At 65.2% G+C, this 14,132-nt stretch overlaps 1 protein-coding gene across 1 annotated transcript; it reads right to left on the minus strand.

Moving 5' to 3' along the window:
- Positions 1–666: 666 nt before the first annotated feature.
- SHH (sonic hedgehog signaling molecule) lies at positions 667–9,903 on the minus strand. Its single transcript, XM_081537705.1, has 3 exons — positions 9,604–9,903; positions 4,210–4,471; positions 667–1,463 (listed from the first exon to the last, which is right to left on the minus strand). The coding sequence occupies exons 1-3, from the start codon at positions 9,901–9,903 to the stop codon at positions 667–669; spliced, it is 1,359 nt and encodes a 452-aa protein (XP_081393831.1).
- Between the last annotated feature and the right edge of the window lie 4,229 nt (positions 9,904–14,132).

A 14,132-nucleotide genomic window follows, 5' to 3' on the forward strand; every position in this document is an offset into this window, starting at 1 on the left:
TATTTTCATATTTTACACTATTTCAAAAATGAAATGTAATTCAGTTAAGCATTGATCTCTCAAAAATCTAATTTACAATTCTGTGTATAAAAATATAATTTGTGGACCCCCATGAAGCATGTTTTAGTTTACACTTGCCGAAAAGCAGGAGCGTTGCAAAGGAGGAGTGGAGGGGACAGAATTCTGCTTTCTGAAAGTCAGGATGAGGGGCATGTAGAAAAATAGACTCTGAGCGGGTGGCTTGGCCTCACAAAATAATCTTTCCCCCTGTGAGTACAGTTCACATGATAATAATAAATTATCCAAGAAACAAACTATTTAAGGCTCTTGAAGGTCCGTTCGGTTCATATTATTTTAAAACATCTATTCATACCAAACAAATAAATAGCCAGGAGAGGTGAAAAAAAAATAACCAAAATTAAAACAAGAATCAAAAAATTCAAAAATATATATATATATAAACTAAAGACGACGGCAGAATTTCTTGGGGTCTTTGATTCCTTATAGTCTACTTCGGACTGTCCTACTTTATTCTTATTCTCACTCTTATTATAATTAAAGTCTCATTGCGTGCGCTGTTTCCGTGCGTCCTTTGCGGTGTGCGGCCCCCCCGCCCCGCCCACCCCCCTGCCCGGTGCCCACCCCCACCCCCGGCCCCCGTGGCCTTCAGCTGGACTTGACCGCCATGCCCAGCGGGTGCAAGGCCTCGCTGTCCAACAGCCAGGTGCCTATTTGGTAGAGCAGCTCTGAGTACCAGTGGATGCCCGCGGCGCCCGGCGCGTCGGCCGCCCCCGGCGCGGGCTGGGAGACGCGGCCGCCGCCCCCGCCGTCGCCGGCTCCGCCGCGGTCCGTGCGCCCGGGCGCCAGCGCGGCCAGGAGCGCGTGCGCCAGGCGGTAGGGCGCGAAGGCCCCGTGCGCCCAGCTGTGCTCCTCGATGACGGCGTAGCACGAGGCCAGCACCCGATTGATGAGGATGGTCCCGTGCGCCGTCAGCGGCGCGTAGGCGCCCGCCGTCTCCTCGCGCAGCGTCACGCTGTGCACGGCGGCGGGCAGCAGCCGCCGGGCCCCGCCGCGCTCGGCTACCACGTACACGTGCTGGCCCGGCCGCACGCGGCTGGCGAAGAGCGCCCGGCGCCCCGGCGCGCCCCCCGCCGCCGCCGCCGCCCCCTCTGGCGCCCCCGCGGCCGAGCCGTTGTGCGGCGCCACGAAGAGCAGGTGCGCGGCGGTGAGCAGCAGGCGCTCGCGAGGCTCCCGCGTCTCGATGGCATAGAAGACCTTCTTGGCGCCGCGGTCGCGGTCCAGGAAGGTGAGGAAGTCGCTGTAGAGCAGGCGGCCCTCGTCGTCGGCCGCCAGCACGCGGTCCCCGGGCCGCAGGTCCTTCACCAGCTTGGTGCCGCCCTGCTCCAGGTGCACCGTGGCCGAGCCCGGGAAGCAGCCGCCCGACTTGGCCGCCACCGAGTTCTCTGCGGGGAAGGAGAGGCGAGACAAGGGGAGACGGGGAAGGGGGGTGGCGGTGAGTCCCGAGAAGCAGGCGCCGGTGGAAAGGGGGGGGGCGCGCGCTTGGCGTCCCGCGCGCCCAGGCCGGGGATGCCCGTGGCTCCGGGGCGGGGTGGGGGGATAGACAGTCCGGCCTGGGCGCGCGCAGACCTCCCTCCCCCATCGCCGCCCCGGAGGCCGATTTCAGATGCAGACGCATTCCTTAACGACTCTCTTAGGGCTGGACCGGCGGTGCCAAAGGTCGGCTGGCGTCTCCGGCGGGAGGCCGGTTCCCCTCCTTCCCTTCCGCCTCCCTCACCCCCACCGCCGGCTCCGCACACACCCAACCTCACCGCGAATTCACAGGGTATTTGCTCTCCACTTGGGAGTCCTCAGGAAGCCTCCTCGAGTTCACCCGCGCGCTGGGGCGCACCCTCCTTCCCTCCCGCCTCGGCGCGGGGCGCGGCGCCCCTGCCTTCGTGCGCTCCGTACTCAGGCCGCGCGGCTGGCACCCTGGGCCGCCCACCCCCGGCGCCCAGCGAGGTTGGGGTGGGGGGGCCTTGGGGTCGGCCGGCTGGTGGGGGGGGTGCGGTGAAAAATAGCTGTAGTAGTTGTAGCAACTGGACAAACATTCCAGAGCTTTGGCCGAAGTGTGAAAACCCGGGGCTGTGTGGATTTTCTAATTAAAATCCAATAAAGGTCTCGCCATTGTCATTGTGATTTCTGCAACAAATGGGAGGCGCTCTTGGAAGAGGGGACCTTTCCATCCCTTCCCCCGCCCCCCCACTTTCTCGGCGCCCTCTCCCTCCAGCTCTGGGCCGCCCCCTTCCCGGGAGGCGCTCTTGGAAGAGGGGACCCTTCCACCCCTTCCCCGCCCCCCGCCTTTCTCGGCGCCCCCTCCCTCCAGCTCTGGGCCTCCCCCTCCCTGTTTGCTCAGGTGCAACGCCCCTCCCCCCGCCCCCCGGCGATTCACACGCGGGCCCTCCAGAGGCCCGGGCCTCACAAGCACTATTTGCACAGCCAGGCCTCTCTTGCAAGCACTCAAGATGTATATTTGAATTTTAAATGGCGGGGCCTGCTCCGCGCTCGGGAAGCCCCGGGTTCTCAAGGCCCCTTGACTACCGGCTTTCTCCGATCTCCGTCGCTCTCTGAGGCTCACTGTCCCCGGGACAATAATCCCGGGGAGCCGGGCGGCGCGCGGGGGGGCCGGGGAGGAGGGGCGGGACGGCCCCCCGTCTTCTTTGCATTCCAATCTCCGGGATCAGGCTTTTGGCAAATAGAGATCGCCAGAAAGAATCTTCCTGCTGGAATTACTGAGGGTATTTAATCTTCTCATCGTTTTCTGGGGCATGAAGTGCAGGGGCCGGCCTTTGGAGGCCCGCCGCAGCCGCCCGCAATGCGCCCGGGACTCAGGCGAGCCCGAATCGTCGAGTCGCACGACCCTGCGTGACACGCACCGCCCCGCGCCTGGCCCGCGTGCACGGAATGCCAATAAGCAGCTCTGCTGCGCGCCCGGCCCCGCGCCCCCGCCGGGGTCCCGGGCCGGACGACCGCTGCTCATTTGCGCTGAGACCTCGAGGGACCAGCCCCCACCCTACCCACCCCCTCCAGGGGGGGACCTCGCGGACCGGGGTGGCCGGGAGGCGGCCGCGCGCCGCGCCTCCGTTTGGGAGCCCCGCGCAAGGGCTGGGCTGGGGTGGGGCACGCGCCTCCGCGCCCTCCAGCGGCTGAGACCCTTTCTCGGGCTATAGGCCCAGACCTTCTGCCCACCCGTCCACACCTTGTGTGCCAAGAAGCCATTATTTTCCTTTCCTCCAAAGTGTGTCGACACTTCGCAAGTGTTTTTCCTCCTAACATGTGCTATTAAAACACAGGTTAGGAGACAAACAGGCAAACCCAGGGGTGGGGGAGCCCCAGCTCCTCCGACATCCCCTGTGGACTGCTCAGCTGAAGGCGCCAGCTTCTGCAGGGAGGTGGCGGGACCGCCCGGCCGAGTCGGAGCCTGCGCCCGCGCGCGCGCGCCTGCCTCCTGGAGCTGTTCCTCGCCCGCAACAGCGAGTGGCGTTGCAGGCCCAGGGAAGCGGCATCGCAGCGCAGGGCGGCCCGGCTGGTTCCCGGGTAGGACGGGCGCTCGGGGCTGGCGCCCTCCAGATGTTGGAAGCTGTAACTACTGGCTTTGTGACCGGCCGCCGGGCCTCGTCCCCCAGGCTGGGTGAGCCGGGTTAGTTTAGGCTCTGGCGGGGCGGGCAGGGGACGGGGTTTCCACCCGGGGCCGCTCCTCCCGCGCAGGGGGGGCGGGGGCGGAGTGGGGAGTGGTTCCTTCTTAAGCCCTCGGGAGACAAAGGCTCCGGGCCAGAGCTGGCTCTCTGGGCTGGGCTGCCGTCTCTCACCAGGAAAGTCCCCCCCACCCCGCCCAGCCACCCCCAATCTTTCCTCTCCCTCTCCTGCCACCTTCAGTGGGGGCTACGGAAACTGGGCTGGAGGAAGGCTCGGGAAGCCAGATGCCCTCTGCATCTGGACTCCGAGGACGTGGGCCTCTGCAGCCTCCAAGGTGGGCATGGCGAAGGGCCTCAGAGAGCACAGCCGCCCCGCGCAAACAGCAGTCAGCCCCCGGGGCTCTCCCTACCCGTCCCCCCCATCTTCCCCCGGCCCTGGAGTCAGGCTGTGGGGTGCAGAGCTGGAGGTGGGCGGGAGGGGGGTGTGCTGCCAGCAGGGGCGGGCCCGGCCCCTCACCTGCTTTCACTGAGCAGTGGATGTGCGCCTTGGACTCGTAGTAGACCCAGTCGAAGCCGGCCTCCACGGCCAGGCGCGCCAGCATGCCGTACTTGCTGCGGTCGCGGTCCGAGGTGGTGATGTCCACGGCTCGGCCCTCGTAGTGCAACGACTCCTCCGAGTGGTGGCCGTCCTCGTCCCAGCCCTCCGTCACCCGCAGCTTCACGCCCGGCCACTGGTTCATCACGGAGATGGCTAAGGCGTTCAGCTTGTCCTTGCACCTCTGTGGGGAGAAGGGGGCACCCCAGGGGACGTTAGCATCCGGGCCTGCCAGCCACCCCCACCGCGGGCCACCCTATGTCACCCCACCCTATGCCACCCCTGCCCCGTGTGGGCTGTTCAGTCCAGCCCCCCAGGATGCAGCCTGGGCAGAGAAAGAGGGAGACAAGGCCTGCCTGGACCGGGGCGAGGGCACTTGGGTAGGAGGGGTCCTGGCATCTGGGGGATGAGTCAGTTCCTTCGGAGATGACCTGGGGACCTTCTTTGCTTCTGAAACAGCAGAGGCCTGATCGTGGCCCGAGTAGCAGATGAAATTTCTCTGAAACAAGGCAACTGTGCGTTTCTGGACAGTGGCCGCGGCTCGCACCCTCCGCCAGGGTGCCCTCCAGCCCTGCCCTCTCCTGCTTGGCCCCGGAGCTCAGCACCTGTGCGAGGCTCCGCCCCTCTCCCTGGACAAACCCCTCATCTGGAGGCCGCAGAGAGGCCCAGGGCACAACTGTGCTGCAAAAAGAAAAATACACTGTCTGCTTCTCAAAGAATTAAAAGCCTCGCCTTATCTCTGTGCCCCGGCTCCTGCCCTGTGCCTATCTGGGGCGAGACTTAAGCCAAAGGTAGAGAGGCAGGTGGGACGCTGATAGCGACTCAAGGGGCGGGGGCGCCGGGAGTGAAAGGCCACCAGGTGAGTTATAATTCTCTATAAGGCCAGGGCCGGATGGCAAACATTCTTTATCTGGGCAGCCGCATTCCTTTTCCCCGTGGAACCCTTTTTTCCCCAGCTTTTCTGCGGTCTGATTGTGACTCTTGTTTTCCTTCACCTGTTCCCTTCCCCCCTCCTGTTTTCTTGGCCGGCTCAGAATGGTGTCCTGCAAGTTTGAAGAGCAAACTTAAGAGCTGGAGGAGGGGTGGGGAGGGGTGGGGTGCGGTGGGGTGCGGTGGGGTGGGGTGGGGTGGGGGAGGGGGGAGAGGGAGGGGGACCCGGAGAGGCCCCAGGAGCCTCTGAGCCCTTGCCTTGGGGAGCCTCCTTCTGGAAACCGCCCTCGGGGTCCCCCCTTCTCCCCACAAGGAAGCTGCCTTCCTTGTGGAGTAAAGAAACGGTGAATGCTAGGACTCGAGCCAGGGCAAAGTTGTGGGAGTTCCTGAAGGATTCTTGGGTCCCATTCAGATAAGGATGCGAGAGAGCCTTGGATCACGTGTGCGCTGCTGTGGACAGTACCTCCCTGGACTGTTGCACTGCGGCTGGTGGGTGCGGGGCCGAAAAGAGGGGGAGTGGTGGCCAAGTCAGGATGGGGGTGTCCCCCAAAGAGGCAGACTCGAGGGGGAGGTAGGTGACAACTCCAAGCTGACTTCTGCAGAGGGCGGGGCTGACTTCCAGCGGGGACCCCGGTTACCGAGATGACACGACGCCGCCCGCCAGGACCCTGATTATGGCTGAGTTGGGGGGGGGGCTCCTCTTACGGAGTTGGCGGGGGAAGGGCTCTGGCCAGGGCTGCTGCCGCATTTTAAGGGGACATGACCGATTGCGCAACAGGAAGAGTCTGTGTATTTGGCAGCAATAAATACCAGTCTATGGTTGTAGGGTTAAACATACAACAAATGTGTGTGTTGGGGGGGGTGTGTGATGCGGCCAGAGGACTAGGGGGCGGCCCTGGTAACAGGTCAGCGCTTGCAGGTTTCTGGGCCCGCCAATAGTTTTCTTAAAAAAAAAAAAAAAGTCGGAAGGACAGAGTTTGAGTGAGGTCATCTCGAGGATTGAATGCGTTTTACATGAAAATCAATCAGTAAACCAGGGGCAGTTTCGAGCCGGGATGTGGAACGCGCTGCGCAGGCGCACACCACAACGCGCACACGCAGACACTCGCCTCCCGAGCCCCCATGGCACCCCGGCTCCCTGCTTTCGGGGGGCAGGCGGAGCTTTTTGATGGCTTCCTCGGGGGCCGCTGGCGAGGGGGAGGGCGGGCTGGGGAGCACCTGTATCAGCCCCCCGCGTTCTGAGCTGCGCCACCCGGGCAGGCGATGGAGCAGCCGGGCGAGGAGCCCCGGGGCCGCGCCAAGGCAGGCCCGAGTCGGCGCCCCGCGCCCCACGCGCGCTCCCCCCGCTCGGCCAGGCGCCGTGGGCTGGGGGCCCTCGGCCCTGCGGCTGCAGGACGCTCCGCGCCCCGGCCGGGCGGGGTCGTCGCAGGCAGAGCCGGGAAGGCTGGGCCGGTGATCAATTCACTGGGTCGTGTGCCGCGAATCAAGCCCGCCTCTGTGCAGCCACCGTGAAGCCCGGCGGGGCCGGCGGGCCCGGCTTTGTGTCGGCGGAAGGCCGAGCTGTTCCCCACGCCTGGGCTCCCGCCGCCTCCTCCGTCTGCGCAGCCGCTCCGCGCCCCGGGGAACCGAGCGGGGGGCTGTCGCCGCCGACGGGCTTCCCCAGCGCGGGGGAGGGGTGCCCCAACTTCACAAGGGTCCCCCCACCAGTCCCGCACACGCCTCTCTCCACGCCTCCGCCCCCACTGCAGAAAGCCAGGCCCCTCCCGTGGAACCCACCGCGGAGCGCCGCTCCCCGGGGGCCGCCACGCACCCCCCGGAAACCTGGCGGTCCCCACCGCAGCCCCCGGCCGGCCCCCGGCGGCCCCCTGCCCCCTCGGAGCCCCCGGCACCCGCGGCCGGCCTGAGGGGAGAGCGCGTCGGTCTGCGCTCCCCCCTCCCCGCCCCGAGTTAATATTAACCGGAGCGCCTGCGTTCCTGAACTGCTCTCAAAGTTCCACTGGGGACGGTCTCGCCATGGTTGAGGGACTTGGGCGGCAGTCCCATTAGAGAGACAGGGACGCACAGAGGCGGGTAAGGAGGGACACGCGCCTGAGAACAGAGTCTGGGCGGTTAGCTTAAGTGAGGGGCCCGCGGGGCGCAGGTGCCCGCTCCCCCCTTCCCCGGCCCTGCCCTCCCCGCCCAGGTCTCCCGCCTTCCGCGCTTTAACTCTTAGGGCTGGGGCCGCGGGAAGGACGCGGTGGCGGAGAGCAAGGGGGCACCTCTCAGGCCGCCCCCGCCCAGCCTCTCCATTTTCAGGGGGCGTTGGGGGGTCCCGGCTACGATCCTGGCTCGCCCTGCCCCACCCCGCCCCCTCGCCGGCTGCCCCTCCCCCCTCCTTTTGTGTTGGGAACGGGAATAGCCACTGCCCAAGGAAAAAAAGTATTTGTTTTCGTTTCGTTCGTTTGAGGGAAGTTGACAGAAGGTCAGAAGTTCAAATGCTGCCAGCGCACACGGCGGCCGGAGCGGCCCGGCGTCGGGCCGCGCGGCCGTGGGTACCGGCGGGGGCGGCCAGGGGCGGCGAGGGGCCCGGCTGGGGGCTCGGCCGGGCGCCCTGGCCCGCGAGGAGCCCCCGCCCGGGAATCGCCCTGCCCTCCCCGCCCCCCGCCCGTGCCACCCGCGCCAGCCCGGCCGTCGGAGCGCCGCCGGGAGTCCTGGCCGAGCCCGCGCTCGGGCGCGTGGAGGGGCCGGCGGGAGGCCGCGGTCCAGCCCCGCGCGCACTGAAACCCGAGCCGCGGGATCGATAACCCGGGAGTAAGTGGAGCCCGGATGCGTCTGCCCGGGTGCGCGGCTCCGCGCGCTCGGCCCGGGTGGCGGGGCGGAGAGGCCCGCGGCCCCCGCAGGGTGCGGACCGGGGACCCCGCGCCCTCCCGCACCGGCCCCGCGCGGAGCGCGGCGCACGCCCAGCCCTCTGGCTTGGGGACCTCCGGCGCCCCCGCCCCTGCCGCTTTCTCTGGGCTCGCGCCCCTCTCCCCCGGCTCCGAGGGATCCCAGGAAGGCCCCTTCCGTCCCGGGGGGATCGAGCGTGAGCTGGGGGTCGGAGCCCCGCACGCGCCGGGCCCCCCGCGGCCTGCGCAGAGTTAACTGCGGCTCTCGCCGCTCCCGGCACCGGCGCGCGCGTCCGCACTCGTGGGCCAGATTTAAGGTGGTCGGAAGCAGATGCGAGCGAGCCAGGGAGAAGGACCTTCTCCTCCCCCGCTCCTTCTCCGCCCGCTGCCCCGCCGGGCCCTCGCCCTGCTCGGCTCCGCCGCAAGGCCGGTCAGCGGGCCGGGGAGCGACGCGGCCCCGGAGGCGGCTCCCGGGTCGCTCCCGCCCCCAGCCTCCCCCGCCCCCAGCGCCCCGCCAGCGCCGCTCCGTCAGCGGCGGTGCGCTCCTGGCCCTAAAGGTAGGACTCGAATATTTTAATAGGGCAATAAAAAGGATGTTGACCTATATTCCTCAGGAAATCCATTTCTAGCTTCAGTCCTACGTGCGTGGAGTTGGCGGAAAGTCTCCCACTGGCGGGGAGATGGGCAGTCAGGAGTCTTCAGCGGAGGTAGGGAGGGCGAGAGGAATGCGTGTTTCGCTTGGGTCCGTCTCTCCAGCCCCCTCCCGCTGTACCGAGTCTCTCCTAATTCCTAGGCAAGCAGGTTGAAAACTAGCGTGATGCAATGCCAGTAAGTTCTAAGTCCCTCCCCTCAAGTACCGCGGGCTCGGGAGAATCAGAGGGCATCCTTAAAGAAATATCGATACATTCACACTCGGATGGGCAAAACCGCCCGCGACCGAGTGGCGGTGGAAGCTCTGTGATCCGGGCAGGGGCCAGCCCAGCTGCCTCTGGAACCCCGACCCTTTGTCAGCACTGCCTGTGGAGGGGCTTTGGGGGGGCCGACAGAGTGGGGGTAGTGGTGGGAAAAGAGCACAGAGGAGAAAGGGAAGGGGGAAGAGCGGGAGGCTACACCTGCCCGGGGACCCGGACACCCCTTGACGTCGCCCCCTTGCCCCTCCCTCGGTGCCCACTCCCAACTTGGAAAGGACAGATGACCCCAAAGGGAAGGTCTCCCCAAGTTTCCAGCCAGAGCCAGGCAGGAAGGAAAGGCCATCCCAGCAGGATGCATGCGGTCAGGGGCTCCCGTGGACCGCGTCTCCTGGCGTCCTTACCCCCCACCCCCACCCTCAACTTGTCCATCTGGACCCTTCACCTCCATTCCCCTCCAGGAAGAGGAAGGCACCCGGAGGCCCGGCAGGTGGGTGGGGAAGGAGCGGGCAAAATCGCCTTTCTACCTGCCTGAAGAGCAAACAGACCGAACTGCATGGTTACACACAACCCCTTGAAAGCAACACATTCCACGCCCCGCGCCGGGTTTCTACCTGAGTCATCAGCCGGTCCGCTCCAGTGTTTTCTTCATCCTTAAATATGATGTCGGGGTTGTAATTGGGGGTGAGTTCCTTAAATCGCTCTGAGTTTCTGGTGATCTTCCCCTCGTATCTTCCACTGGCCCCTAGGGTCTTCTCGGCCACGTTGGGGATAAACTGCTTGTAGGCTAAAGGGGTCAGCTTTTTGGGGTTCCGCCTCTTGCCAAATCCCCTGCCGGGTCCGCACGCCAGCCCCGAGCACATCAACAGCGAGGAGACCAGCAGCACCAGCAGACATCTCGCCAGCAGCAGCATCTCGTCCATGGAGCCCGGGGACCTGGCGGCCGGCCGGCGCAGGTCCGAGTGCGCGAGGGTGCGGGTGTGCGAGTGTGCGCGCTCTGCCTCCCTCGCTCCGGCTGGCTGCTGGCGCCCGCGCGCCCTGCCTCGCTCTTTCTTTTCCTATATAACCTTGTCCGCTGCCGCCGCTGCGGGGGACTCGCCACCGATCCGCACCCAGACGGGGGCTGGGACGGCAGGCTGCTGGCCGCTGATAACGGAACGCATCGGAGTTGGGGCTCAAGACAGCCGGCAGAAGACAAAAAGAGTCTGATTTTAAATGGTAGCAAGCCTGAGAGCTTGTGCGAGAGGCTGTCTTCTGTACTATATTATAGCTGGCAGGGCGGATCTGATTGGCCGAAGCCGCACAAGCTTGTCTTCTGATGTTTAACCCTAAAAAAGACTCATTTTTTTCCCCCTCTGTTGCTGCTGTGGCTTTATTTTTACCTGAAGGCTTCTATTTAAGAGAAGAAAACATCTTCACCGAGACGAAGGTGAGAGGGAGGGAGGAGGCAGGCGGGTGAGGATAACCTCGGTTACCCCTGCCCTGCACACACCTCCCGTTCCCCCTTCCCTTTCTCCAGAATGGTAGATGCTTCAGTTAAAACCAACTTAAGTTTTTAAAGGACAATCTAGACTCAGAGTCCCCCACCCCCAAGCTTCCATCACCAAACAAATAGTCTCTCAAAGGTTTGCTGGGCAGAGCTGCCCAGGTCTTATTTAAATGTTTTCCCAGGGACTTTATCATGCAGGCCAGGTCTCCCTGCAGTTGAAAGACAGGAGTGGGGGGGGGGTCCTCTGCCCCTCCTGAAGGCTCCAGTCGCCAGGACTGGCCAGGACGCACATCACACGCCACGTGGTGCTGTTTGAGGAGCTTCTGACACCTTGGAACAACTTGAACCTACAGCTCTTTACTGTGCTTCGCTGAATGCATTATTTTTAACGCCCTGAAAGTAGAATGGAGACGTGCTCAGGGGCTGGTGCAGAGTGAGCTGAGGGGATGGGCCGGCCGGCTGGGCCCCAGTGGGTCTGGGGGGCTGCACCCCAGCTCAGAGGAAGGGACGGTGCTGGTGCCTGCGTGGTGGGCGGAGGCCCACTGTGCGGGGGTGGGGGTGGGGGGCAGCGGTGAGTGGGCAAGGCTGTGCACACACCACCCCCACGATTGCATCGATCGGAGCAAAGTGCAGGCCAGGGATGAGGTGAGTGTGGAATTCAGGCTCCTTACACATCACACCGAGCTGGCTTTCCCTGGAGCTGGGCAAGCTCGTGCCCCGGGGTCTGCAGGTGGGGCTGGGCACTGGGGGCACACCGTCCTGTTCAGAGAGGGCGTCCAGGAGCGGCCTCGGCACTCAGGGCCAGCAACGTTGGAGCTCCCAGCTCCTGTACTTAAGGAACAAACTCAAAGTCTTATTTCAACCAGGAAAAGAAAAGCAGAGATTTCCCCCACTTTTGCAGAATATGCCCTCTTCTGGGCCCTGCCCCGTTGCTCAGACACAGTAACTGCTTGGGAGTAGGGGTTGGGGGTGGGGCTCTCCACGTGGAGGGAACGCTGCGAGGCCTGGGGCTCACTCTGGGCAGTTAAGAGCCGTTGCTGGGCCCCAGCCACGGTCTGGGCGAGCTCCACGCAGACATGCTTTTCTGGGAGCAGCGTGGAAGGGGGCGTCATCAGAGCCTGCAGTGGGGCGCCCTTGCAGACACCCAGCATCACCGAGGCTCTGCTGTCCAGGAGCCCCTCCCCCTCTCCATGCTGGTCTATGATATGTGGGGCATCATCCCAGCTTCCTCAAGGCCTCCCAGTGGGGCAGAAGCAGAAGGGTCACACCGGTCTGGACCCCGGAGGGCGGTCTGCTCAGGGCTGTGGCCTCGCACACCTCAGCGTGGTCGTGACACGGCTGGAGGTGGGGACTTGTCCTCAAGCCCCTGGGCGCTGGGGACACTCCGGCCTCCTGACCGCCCTCCCCTGGATACTGAGTGGCATCTCCCTCCCTCCAGCCCCTTCCCTCCCCTCCCCTTTTCCTCTCCTTCCTCTCCGAGAAAAGCAAAAGGGCTGCAGCACTGGGTCTCGGACCCGCAGCTGGAAACCCAGGACCCATGTAGCCACCACGTGAGCAGGGAAGCTCCCCCAGAATCCTGCCAAGACCCCAGACCGGCCAAGCACCAGAGCAAGGCTGACACTTGGGAGGCCACAGCCCGAGCTCCTCAGCTGCAGAGGGCTCGAAGACCTGGGGCCTCGGGGAGGGGGCACTTGGCCCCTCACTCCCAGGAGGTGGGAGGTCCCTTCTTCCCGCCCCAGCAGTGGAGTGGGGGGGGGGGGTCGGGCTGAGGCCGTCCGTGTCTGCCAGCGCTGGACACCCTGAGAGCCTGCCAGGGCCGCCTGCCCAGAGACTGGCCAATCCTCAGGAATGAAAAAGCGATAGGCCGTCCACCCACCACTGATGCCTGAATTCCAGAGACCTGCTCCCTGCCGTGGCGGGGGTGGTGGTGGTGGGGAATTAGGACAGAAATCAACTGCAGTTTGCGTCTCTCACCCTAGAAATGAGGGCACAGGCCAAGCGCCCCGAGAAGCTGAGGTCTCGCCCTCCCCCCACGTCCCCTTCCTTTCATCCCACCCTTCCCCGCCTCCCAGACACCAGACATGGTCGTCTTCCACCTCCAGACGCCAGATGGCTCCCTCTCTTTGCCTTTACCCCTCCAGACGGCCCGCGCCCCTCCCCGCGCGGGTCCGAGGTTCCAAGCCCCAGCCTCTGCCTGCGCTGGCCCGGCCTCCCAGGTAACCCTGAGGGTCCCTTGCTGACCCGTCTGGGCCCTGCCCTCCTCTCCCACGGTCGTCTCCTTCCTCCCTCCGCCCCACCCCCCTCCCGCCTCCTCCCATCCTCCCATCCCTCGCCAGCATCCTTGCTGAGGACAGGTGGCTGCCCGGTTCCTGCCCCCGCTCCCGGGAGGCGCCTCCGGGCTGGGCCCCCGCCGCCCCGCCGGCCCCGCCGCTAGATGGCCCCGTCAGTCTGCCTACAGGCGCCGGCTCTGCCCGTGTGGGAGCCGCGTGCCGCCGGGTCGGGAGGCCCCCGCAAGTGGGGCTAGACGGCGTGGTCCACCGTCTGCGGCCCCTTTAGTTCTCCTTCTCCCGGTTTGGCTGGGCCCTGCCGCTGGAGCTCTGGCCTCCCCCTCAGAGCGGCCGTGGCCACACTCTGCAGAGCTGTCCAGACCTAGGTCTCTAACGCTGCCCCCCTCCTCCGTGTATCCCCCACTCTGACTTCCTTTCCGATCATACTCGCACTCACTCTCTTTCCATCCAATCATCCACTTTCAATTGCTTTCGGATTTTTGTTCCAGTTTCGGCAAATTGACTCTGCTGTTCCAGTTCTCCTAGTGATTGCCGGCCAGGCCCCGCTCGGGATGCTGGAGGGATACACCCATCAGAACTGCAGGCCTCACCCCATGTTCCCTGCCCGACAGCCCTGGACCTGGGACAAGGATCCCCGGCCTGCTGGGGTGCCCAGGGAGGGCCCTGCTGGCCCAAGCGGGAGCCCCCTCCCGGGTAAACAGCAGCTGCCGGCCGCCCTTCATCCATGTCCCCATCACGCTGCGGCTGAGAGGCGGGCAGGGCTGGGATGAAGTGGGGAGGAGGCCCCCAGCCTTGGCATGCTGGCATGAACGGCCAGCGGGGCGATGCTGTCTGCACGGGCTGGCGCTTGCACGGCCGTGTTTCTCAGCATTCAGAGCCGAGAGAGGGCCTTGCCTGGGGATGGGCACAGGCCTGGGGGGCGGACCCGGGTTTTCCAGGCCTCAGTTAGTCTCTGAAGCAGCAGCAGAGGGGACAGTGAGCTCCCTGCGCCGCCCCCCGCCGAGGACCTGTGATCTGCGCCCCCCCCCCCCGCCAAGGACCTGTGATCCGCTCTGACACATGCCAGGGGGGGCCTGGAGGGCCGTGTGTCTCTCCCGGGGACAGGGGATGAGCCTAGAACCAGAGCCAACTGGTCAGCGGGTCTTGGAGCTGGGTTTGGAGCGGCTCGGGTCAGACTCAGCCCTGCCTCTGGGGGTGGGCGCGCTGGACGAGGGCACCTGCCCAGGGAGTGGAGACTCGGGGCCACGTCCGGCTGCGCCTGCCGTCTCCCGGCCGGGGGCTGGGGGCGCTGGCCACCCCCGCTGGCGCAGCTGCTTTGGAGGAGGATGGCTGTGACCCTTCTTGGCAGCCAGCAGGGCGCTTACGT

This window comes from Giraffa tippelskirchi, chromosome 10 (genome assembly GCF_054371585.1).
Source record: "Giraffa tippelskirchi isolate mGirTip1 chromosome 10, T2T-mGirTip1v1.2.pri, whole genome shotgun sequence".
Classification (NCBI taxonomy): Eukaryota; Metazoa; Chordata; class Mammalia; order Artiodactyla; family Giraffidae; genus Giraffa; species Giraffa tippelskirchi.

What these genes read in the sequence shown, in the direction of transcription:
- SHH (XM_081537705.1), bottom strand. Translation starts at nt 9,903, where the DNA reads ATGCTGCTGCTGGCGAGATGTCTGCTGGTGCTGCTGGTCTCCTCGCTG. An exon ending in CGGACCGGCTGATGACTCAG is followed by an intron (nt 4,472 to 9,603) that starts GTAGAAACCCGG and finishes TTCTCCCCACAG; the next exon opens with AGGTGCAAGGACAAGCTGAA. An exon ending in CCACTGCTCAGTGAAAGCAG is followed by an intron (nt 1,464 to 4,209) that starts GTGAGGGGCCGG and finishes CCTTCCCCGCAG; the next exon opens with AGAACTCGGTGGCGGCCAAG.